General features: G+C 33.7%; 1 protein-coding gene across 1 annotated transcript in view; it reads left to right on the top strand.

Moving 5' to 3' along the window:
• Positions 1-10,253, top strand: part of cldn1 (claudin 1) — a 12,639-nt gene extending 2,386 nt beyond the window's left edge. The window contains exons 3-5 of the mRNA XM_053233019.1: positions 5,920-6,084; positions 7,690-7,774; positions 8,673-10,253. Of these exons, the coding sequence (XP_053088994.1) occupies positions 5,920-6,084; positions 7,690-7,774; positions 8,673-8,838 (416 nt within the window). The 3' untranslated portion in view covers positions 8,839-10,253. The remainder of the gene's footprint in view (positions 1-5,919; positions 6,085-7,689; positions 7,775-8,672) is intronic.
• Positions 10,254-11,448: the final 1,195 nt, after the last annotated feature.

Here is an 11,448-nt window from a genome sequence, read left to right as displayed (position 1 = left end):
TTCGTAAATATCATTTTACACATCTACAACAATCTAGGCGATTTACACTGTCTCATCTTAGACCAACACCAGACTAGAATTAAACACAAACAGACATTACTAAACTTAAATTTAAGGAAATATAAATTCTCAGGTACGACTTTAGTGTGTGTGTGTGTTTTAGTGTGTTTTTTGTGCATTTGCACTGATTTTTCGAGGAGATTTACATTTATTAATCTTTCCTCAGAAAATGTCTTTGAAAGAAATCACTGTAAATATATTGTACAAGATCTAAAACGATAAATTCCAGTCTAACATGAACAGGATGATAAAAAAAAAAAAAAAAACCTGTAAGAGTGAGTGATATGAAGACATTTCTACAATGCGTGATATTTATCACAATATACAGGTTTGCTAACAAATTGCCAGCAAAACAGATTTTAAAAAATTATATATATATATATATATATATATATATATATATATATATATGAACTTTATTTAATGTCAACAGTTTTTTTTTATTTATAGAAAATAAATGCAAAAAAATTATTTTAAAAAATTAAAAATAAAAAAAAATAACTGAAAAGGAGGGGGAAAAATAAAATGTCAAAATGTTTATTTATTTTAAAGATTAAGCAGAAAATTTTACCATCAGCTTCTTACAGTTAGTTTGTAATTATAAAAAAAAATTTAAAAATATATTATATGTCATAATTTATCACAATAGCCATATTAGTGTATCATCATTTCTCCCTACAATCCTGCGTCTGTATTTTCTTCAAATAGATGAACATTACTTCATCTACATTAACTGATGACTTATAAGACACCATGTTTATTCGCCGTACACTTTGTTTCATCTTTTAGAAAGCAATAATTATTGTAGTGTCAGAGATTGGAAGAAATCACAGCTCATACTTATCATAGTCGTCATATTTATTATTGAGTTCTTATAGTTATTAATTAAATTAAATGGGTTTAATTCAAACTTCACCAAAAACAAGTGGACTATAAATAATATCAAAATGAATAAAAGAGAATTTTTTTTATAAAAATGTGTTCTGAGTTCAGGCAAAACTCTACAGCTTCAATAAATAACCAGGGAAGGAAATCAAAAACCAAAAGTGAATAAAATTTTTCAAAACAAAATCACCCTCAATTGTTCCGTAGTTAAAACAAATACATTGTAAAAAAAGTGTTTAGCCGGTTAATAGCGTAATTTTTCCATTCCAGTGTGATTTCAACAAAACATTTTCCCACTAGGCCTAAATGTCCAGAGCTCATCACTTCCTGTCTGGCTTCAGGAAGACATAATGTTAGATAACCACTGTACTGTAGCTTATACAGTATAATAACCACTGTACTGTAGCTTATACAGTATAATAACCGCTATACTGTAGCTTATACAGTATAATAACCACTGTACTGTAGCTTATACGGTATAATAACCACTATACTGTAGCTTATACGGTATAATAACCTCTATACTGTAGCTTATACAGTATAATAACCACTATACTGTAGCTTATACAGTATAATAACCACTGTACTGTAGCTTATACAGTATAATAACCACTGTACTGTAGCTTATACAGTATAATAACCACTGTACTGTAGCTTATACAGTATAATAACCACTGTACTGTAGCTTATACAGTATAATAACCACTATACTGTAGCTTATACAGTATAATAACCACTATACTGTAGCTTATACAGTATAATAACCTCTATACTGTAGCTAATACAGTATAATAACCGCTGTACTGTAGCTTATACGGTATAATAACCTCTATACTGTAGCTTATACAGTATAATAACCACTGTACTGTAGCTTATACGGTATAATAACCGCTATACTGTAGCTTATACAGTATAATAACCACTGTACTGTAGCTTATACGGTATAATAACCACTGTACTGTAGCTTATACAGTATAATAACCACTATACTGTAGCTTATACGGTATAATAACCACTATACTGTAGCTTATACGGTATAATAACCTCTATACTGTAGCTTATACGGTATAATAACCTCTATACTGTAGCTTATACGGTATAATAACCACTGTACTATAGCTTATACAGTATAATAACCACTGTACTGTAGCTTATACAGTATAATAACCACTATACTGTAGCTTATACGGTATAATAACCACTATACTGTAGCTTATACGGTATAATAACCTCTATACTGTAGCTTATACGGTATAATAACCTCTATACTGTAGCTTATACGGTATAATAACCACTGTACTATAGCTTATACAGTATAATAACCTCTATACTGTAGCTTATACAGTATAATAACCACTATACTGTAGCTTATACGGTATAATAACCGCTGTACTGTAGCTTATACGGTATAATAACCGCTGTACTGTAGCTTATACGGTATAATAACCTCTATACTGTAGCTTATACAGTATAATAACCACTGTACTGTAGCTTATACAGTATAATAACCACTATACTGTAGCTTATACAGTATAATAACCACTATACTGTAGCTTATACGGTATAATAACCTCTATACTGTAGCTTATACGGTATAATAACCTCTATACTGTAGCTTATACGGTATAATAACCACTGTACTATAGCTTATACAGTATAATAACCTCTATACTGTAGCTTATACAGTATAATAACCACTGTACTGTAGCTTATACAGTATAATAACCGCTGTACTGTAGCTTATGCGGTATAATAACCGCTATACTGTAGCTTATACAGTATAATAACCGCTATACTGTAGCTTATACAGTATAATAACCGCTATACTGTAGCTTATACGGTATAATAACCGCTGTACTGTAGCTTATACGGTATAATAACCGCTATACTGTAGCTTATGCGGTATAATAACCGCTATACTGTAGCTTATGCGGTATAATAACCACTGTACTGTAGCTTATACAGTATAATAACCGCTATACTGTAGCTTATACGGTATAATAACCGCTGTACTGTAGCTTATACAGTATAATAACCGCTATACTGTAGCTTATACGGTATAATAACCGCTGTACTGTAGCTTATACAGTATAATAACCGCTATACTGTAGCTTATACGGTATAATAACCGCTATACTGTAGCTTATGCGGTATAATAACCACTGTACTGTAGCTTATACAGTATAATAACCGCTGTACTGTAGCTTATACGGTATAATAACCGCTATACTGTAGCTTATACGGTATAATAACCGCTATACTGTAGCTTATACGGTATAATAACCGCTATACTGTAGCTTATACGGTATAATAACCGCTATACTGTAGCTTATACAGTATAATAACCGCTGTACTGTAGCTTATGCGGTATAATAACCGCTGTACTGTAGCTTATACAGTATAATAACCACTGTACTATAGCTTATACAGTATAATAACCACTATACTGTAGCTTATGCGGTATAATAACCGCTGTACTGTAGCTTATACGGTATAATAACCGCTATACTGTAGCTTATGCGGTATAATAACCACTGTACTATAGCTTATACAGTATAATAACTGCTATACTTTAGCTTATATGTAAATGGTGCAACAGCAGGAAGTAGAATGTTGGGGTTTTTTTTCCTTACAATTCTGCAAACAATAAATCACACTGCAAAGTAGAAAGATGCTTTATTAAAAATAAATACACATATTTTTGGTTAAATGCAGACTTTGGTTTTATTTCCATACGAGGCTTTCTATAAGCAAGTTACGCTATCATATGTAAAGAGCATTAGTAATTAATGATTAATATTCTTTTATTTCTTTCTAACTCTTTTCTAACTGAAGACAGATGTGAGGAACGATAGAGCAGGAATGGGAAAAATACGGTTCCTGTTCAGAATGAACCAAAATGAAAAATAAATCTTGAGCCTGTTTTGTCTCAATCCTGACCATTATTCTCAAACTAACTGGAAAAACCTTTACCTGAAAATGATAGATTTGTTTATTACTGTTTTAACTGAAATGAGATTTCTATTGTATAAAACTGATCTAACTATAAAAAAGTGGACTGGGACAACAGTGAGTTTCTAAAGAAACTCCTACATTAGCTAACTAGCTAACTGCCATCAAGCCAGTTAGCTAACATGAGAAGAAAGGTAGATCTGTGTTTGCTAGCGAGCTAAGGTTTTCTGTTGAGTCTTGTCTACAGTTAAATGCTTAGTGTGGTGTAATATTAGAGCAGGTTTGTATAGCTTCAAGGCTTAATGCATGTAAAAGAGCTGTTTCAGGGCTGCCGATCTGCTGAACTTTAATTTTATAACGTATAGCTTGATATCTAGCATAGCACAGCTAGCTTAGAGTATTAACATAGCACATTAACATAGCTAGATAACAGTAAATGAATGGCAGACTAGCTAACATTTCATTAGTTTCTGTCTTATCTGCAGTAATAGGCTTTATTGTAATGTAAGAACATATTTTTTGTAACTTAATGGTGCATACTCGCTACTTGAAGGGTGTGAAAGGTTTGTTTCAGTGCTGGCGGTCTGCTAACTTTTATGTACTTTTATGCACCACCATTAACACATAGCTAGCTAGCTAACATTACTGTACATTGATTGAAGTTAGCACTTTAGCATGCTCTATTAGTGTAGATATTTTTCTGTTGAGACCCTTAAACTTCAATAGAACTATATTAATATAACTCAATATTACTACACTTCCGCAAAACACTCCTAAAACTTGGTCAGACTAATGTACGGGTGAGAGACAAAACATTTTTTTCTAAACCGTTACAGAAAAAAAAAAAACTTTAAATACACATAATACTATATATATATATATGGCCAAAAAAATGTGGACACCTGACCATCACACCCATATGCGGTTCTTCCCCAAACTGTTCCCACAAAGTTTGAAGCACAGAGTTGTATAGAATGGCTCTGTAACATTATAATTTCCTTTCACTGGAACTAAGAGGCCCAAACCTGTTCCAGCATGACAATGCCCCTGTGCACAAAGCGAGCTCCATGAAGACGTGGTGTGTGAAGGTTGGAGTGGAAGAACTCGAGGGTCCTGCACAGAGTCCTGACCTCAACCCCACTGAACACCTTTGGAATGAACTGGAACACCGACTGAACCCCAGACCTCCTCACCAACATCAGCACCTGATCTCAATAATGCTCTTGTAGCTGAATGAACACAAATCCCCACAGCCACGCTCCAACATCTAGTGGAAAGCTTCCCAGAAGAGTGGAGCTTATTATAACAGCAGAGGAGGACTAAATCTGAAATGAAATGTTCAACAATCACATATGGGCGTAATGGTCAGGTGTTGACATACTTTTGGCCATATAGTGTGTAAATATATATATATATATATATATATATATATATATATATATATATATATATATATATATATATATATATATATACAGTATTTCCAAGCATTAAAAAAGGCTTTATTCATGGTTTATTAAATTTCTTTCCCCCAAACAACAGCTAATCCACTTAAAGTATGGAGTAGACAATATGACAAAAATATAACACAATATCTACAATATGTAAAAATGATATTAATCTATTTACTTATTCATTTATTTATTTACGAAAGCAATTATTTATAATCATGAAAGGAGAAAAAATGAGACAATATATATTAATGCAACATTTCAGAATTCTTTGTCCTTTCACATTTGTCTCTAATTCTTACTAGGAGAGCTATGGCTTGAAGCTTTAACTGTGACAGAAATGTTCAGTTATGAAAAAGAAATGACTTTTCATGAAACCAGATTTAAACTTATATAAGGACTTGCTCATTTTACATAATGTCTCTCATCATGTGAATGCGCTGATCAGCTAATTCTTACTGTTAGCGCTATGAAAGTAACCTGAAAAGGTTAAATATTTTATGGCAGTTATGAGCTCCCTTCGATGTCACGTCTGTCTGATATGGATGTGTTCGTGTCTCTCCCGCTGCAGTGGAGGTCCAGGCGGCTCGGGGGTTCATGCTGTCGGGGATCCTGCTGTGTGGCATCGCCGTCCTGGTGGCCTCGGTGGGCATGCAGTGCACTAAGTGCCTGGAGGAGGACGTGGAGCTCAAAAACAAAGTGGCTATGGCCGGAGGAGTGGTGTTCGTCGTCGCAGGTGTGGAGATATGATATACAAACACATCTCTCACAGGAAACATGAACTCAGTAAGGGATAAAACACTTCAGGATTTCAGGAAAATGTTGTGGAATGTCTGCAAAAATGAGTTAGTTCCTGTTATCACTTACATTATTATTACAGGTCGAGAAGCACTAGAGGTGGACGATGTTAAAAAATAAAACTAAAAAATTTTTATACGATATTATGAATTACGAATATGGCCGCTTCAGTAACTCATGGGTTGATGGGTCGTCATGGTAACTTGTTTGTCTTTGATCAGGCCAGTTTCCAACATTCTTCTGAATTCATCCTCATTTGCACACTTTTTAAAAGCCTGTGTATACAGTACTGTGCAAAGATGTTTCTACATAAAAAAATACTATAAAGAGCAGTAAACAGTCATAAATGAAACAAAGTCAATATCTGGTGTGATGATCCTTCTCTTAAAAAAAAAAATAGTAGTCTCAGGTGCAGTGTGTGCAGTTTTATAAGGAAATGAGCTGTAAGTGTTACTGAGCATCTTGCAGAAGCAGCCACAGTTCTTCTGGAGACTTTGACTGTCGACTCGCTTCTTATTTCTGCAGCGAAACCCAGCAGCCTTCATTATGTTTTTATCTGAAAAGTGTCTCTTATGGAATCTGCTGCTTTCTTTACTGACATACAAACATTTTTCTGTAACATTTCATTTTGTGCTGAAAAACTAATGTTTGGAATCTAAAAAGTTTTTGTACTGAATCAATAATGTAGAAGTCAGAAAGTAAAAATCTATAATAAAGTTTGTACTAAAAGAATAGGGTGCCTAAGACTTTTGCACAGTACTGTGTGTATATATATATATATATATATATATATATATAGAACAGTATATCTGTAATAAGCGTCCTCGCTCTAAAATAGGGTAAAAACTACAAAAGTATAGACTCAGATCACATCAAACCCCTACACACGTGATCGCCTGCACTTGGTAAACAAAATGTCCAGATCCCAGGAAAGTATGCAAACTAAATTATTGTAGTTTCCTCTATTTTCATCTTCACTACGTCAAAATGAAAAGTAATCTAAAATGATTTCTAGATGAGTTTAGTTCTATATTTTGTAATAACTAAATGCCTCATGAGGAATTGCTTTTATAATACCACCTACAGCTCACTATCACTTTTCCTATGTGTAGGACGAGTACATGCAGATGCAACATTACTCTAATTCACATGCTTTTTAAAATCACGCCTCTCTAGTTTTCTGTCCGTTTTCCTTCCCTAAATGAGCAATATCATCATTAGTCACAGATTAGCACTGATTGACATGTTAGTCATTATATCCAACATCTGATGATTTAAAATGGACGAAGTTTCACATCTGAAACTGGAGAACAGTCGATTGGGTACAGTGTGATATCTAGAATATGGATATTAAGGATGTATTTGTGTATCTTCCTAGCTAGCAGCCAGAATAACAATCATGCTCTTATATTAGCTTAGATTTTTTTAATATTAAGGTTGTAATTTTTTTTCAGAATAAGTGACTGATACTCTTCTGACCATCTCAGGATGATATTAAGGCTTTACAGGAATCCTCTGTTATCCCGTTTGTGTGGTGCTTTAGGTGTCTGTGCTTTCGTTGCTACTATCTGGTACGGAGATAACATCAGACGGCAGTTCTTCAACCCCTTCACCCCGACTAATGGAAGGTGAGCACACTTTCACCACCATTTTATTTTCTTCATTAAAGATACTTTTACCATGCATTGTTGTTTCTTGTTCAAATCTCAGGTTTTCAGATTCATAATACAGGAAGTGGCGATTCATTTTTCTTCACCTGGACCTTCTAGAGATTTTCTTTAATCTTAATTAAATATTTATTGATTGTATTTTCACTTTATTTCCCTTTTTCCCTCTATTTTCCTAAGTTACACAGCCATATTTAAGCTTTTGGGTGGAATTAAATCAATGAAATAACCAGATAACCAAATCTAATATAATCTGCAAGCCAAAACGTGAGGGGAAAAAAACAACAGAAGGAAAAAGTACATGATCTAAATGATCTAAAAGAATATTTTCATGTTTTTTTTTTAATCTATATTGAATAGTAAATTGCTTGAAAGACACTTTCACTCTCATGCAGAAATCAAGATACTTTCATTTAGCAAATTCAAAACACTTTACAGCTTTAGAACATCCCGCCCATCTCCTGTCTTCATTTGCATATCGAACATGATTGGCTCTTGTGGATTATGACATAAGAACACTTTTCTTTCACATGTTTAGCACTAATTCAGCTTTTCCGATAAAATTTTGGGCTTCTTGTGCTTCTTAAAAGAAAATATCAAACCTACTACAGTGACAGTTTCCACACAGACTAGTCAGTGTATCAAATTAATGCACTGAAAAAGGATTTAAAAGGTACAAATTGACATTTTCATTGACATTTCGTATCCTATGAGTGTCAAGGTGGCTTTAAATCAATCAGATCAGTAGTGCAACTGGATGAAGATAATGTGGAGAAATCTTTGCGTCTTTTATCACAGTAAATAATATGATACAGCAGGAGTGTGCAGATGTTGATGTTGGTGTTCTCGCTGCTTGCAGGTACGAGTTTGGTAAAGCTCTGTATATCGGATGGGGAGCGTGTGCTCTCACTGTGATTGGCGGCAGCTTGCTGTGCTGTACCTGTGGCAATAAGAGTTCAGGAGGCACAGCAGCCCGTTACCCAGCGTCCCGCCCGAACCAGCCCTCACAGCCCGGCTACGTCTAACACTCAGCCACACCTCCACTGCAGAACAGTGGGTACTCTCAGGATAATCCAGATACATAACAAAACATCAAACCTCTCAGATTCCCTTTTCTCTAATGTACTGCAAAATATATAATATTTTTCACTCACTTCATCTTTTCTTCCTGATTTAATAATGCACTCTCAAGCTGTATGATTTGAGATGAATGTTTTGTCAGAAATCCATGTTATAACTGATTGTTTGTTCAAAATGATATTTTCTGTACAATCAACTTTTCTTTGCAGATACTTAATGGAAAGGAATAGGTTGCGTTAGTTTTACCAACCTGGCAACCTTTAGCCACGAAATCCCTGATTCTGATTCAAAGAAACCAGACCAGTGAACTTTCACTCACTTTTCACATGAATTTGAACTCTTCCTAACTTTTCCAAAAAGGTGATTTGTAAGAATGTCTGTAGATTTTTTTTAAATAATGAAATTGTGCTAAAATACCAAGGAACTTGTTTTTTTTTTTTTTTTTTTTTTGTGGGGGGGATCTTTAGCTCTGCAGAACTTTATATTACCCCCTGCACTCATAAATGTCATTTTTAAACACTTAACTCCTCTTACATAGATTACTATTTGATTAAAATTTGTTACCAGAGTGCTATTAGAAGATGAAGACATTTTTTTTAACAGAACCTTGTGCTAGTTAGTGATATATTAGTGATAAAATGGTGTTTTTTTTTTCTTGGGCATTAAAAAAAACTTTAAATAACATATTATTCTACACTGTTTTTAAATGACATCATAAGGGGAAGTAAGGAATCAAACACTTGTAGGTGTGTTGTTAATTTTCAAAAACAGCATGAACCGAAGAGTAACTGAACAATTACGATTTTTAGTTTAGTAATGAATGACACATCATACTTTTTATCCATTTATAGGTACATTTAATGTTAAGCATCCACAAGCCAAGTTAGTTTGTGTTTTTACTTATGTTATAGTCAATTTTTTAAATGAGTTAATAAGACAAAAAAAAAAAAAAAAAAAACAACTCCTCTGTCCTGAAGACTTTCCTGTGGTGGAAAACTTACTGTTACAAAATGCTGACACTGGAGACTCCTTGTATAAATGTTAAATAAATATCTCCTTACAGAAATAACAACTTATTATTATTAGGCTTACATTAGTCCCTGTGTGAGCCGTTACTATAGAAACGATAACATGTTAGAATGAGCGCATTAATATAAACCTGGGATTGTCAGAATCCAGAACTAAACTGTGTATAAGCTTCTCTCATGAGTGTGACCTCACTAACCATAATGGATGCATCCAAATGTTGTCATCATTTTTGTTTTTGTGAATTGCTTTGTAAGGTATCAAGTTTTGTTACTGAATGCTGAAAACATTTTTACGTCACAAATTAACTGAATAAATCCTTGCTTTTGTACGAGACTTGCCTCTTACCTCTTCTTTTTTAAAGAAATGATGCAAGGAAGATGAGCAGAAGCAATTCATATATAACACAATAACAGGTTTCCTGTGCTGGTGTGTCGCTGTAAACATGTTTACAGGTAACAATGCTTGCTTTTTAAATTATAATTATAGCCCTACATGTGTCTGTGTGTCTGTGTGTGTGTGTACTTGTGTTAACGCGGCAGTGGCACACACAGCTTATGACTATGTGTGGTTTGTTTTCTTCAACAACACCTTCCTTCTTCACTGGAATGAGCTGAAAGGCAGCTGGGTGTGTTCTGTGGTCACAGGAGAACCTGCTGAGACACGTTCACGAGAGCAAAATCCAGAACTATCCCTGGAAGAAAGGAGGACAGGAAACATGGCTGTGAGGGATGTTAAAACAGAGAAACAAGTTAAAGGACGTAATATTCAGAAACAAAGTTTTAGATGCATGAAATCTAGTTCTACTAAAAGAAAAAAGAAAAAAAAATAAATCTGCAGTAACCTTGAATTGCATAAAGCAGCTATCTAAAAAAAATAAATAAATAAATCATCCACTAAATAACCCAACTGGAAAAAAGTCAATTACTTGATTATTAATTATTCATTAGTAATTATTAAACAAAACTTTTGGTTTTCTTTTATCTATACTGATGATTAAATTAAATCAATATTGAAATTCATTTTCAAATTCATAAAGAAACCCCTCCACCCTGCGCATCATCCCCTGCCTTCATTTGCATATCGTACATGATTGGCTCTTATTGTTTATGACCTAACAACCCTTTTTTTTTCTTTCTTTCTGTATTTTATTCATAACGTAACGTTCATAGTATTTGCTGTGGTTGAAGGTTGTAATCTGAACACACTGTTTCTTGGTTATTAAAACTATTACTTGGGATGGTGCAAAAGTTTGCATCCCTTATAGTTTCTGAATAAGAAAAAAATGTACTTCGATGTGCAATTTATTTACAATTTCAAGAATTTGCAAACGAACTGTGTGTGTATCCTATAATAAGATAATGATCCAATACGTAAAGCCAAATCAACCAAAAAATCTAAAAAAGTAATGCCTTTTAGTCGCAACGTGGGATCTGAAAAAGGCCTTGGCAGAATTACAACAAATCTGACTGATGTTAGTCACTATTAATACTTTAACATACACTATTTGATTTCTTGTCTTATGGCTA

Source organism: Pangasianodon hypophthalmus, chromosome 4, assembly GCF_027358585.1.
Source record: "Pangasianodon hypophthalmus isolate fPanHyp1 chromosome 4, fPanHyp1.pri, whole genome shotgun sequence".
NCBI classification, from domain to species: domain Eukaryota; kingdom Metazoa; phylum Chordata; class Actinopteri; order Siluriformes; family Pangasiidae; genus Pangasianodon; species Pangasianodon hypophthalmus.
This window is presented reverse-complemented; position numbering and strand designations above follow the sequence as displayed.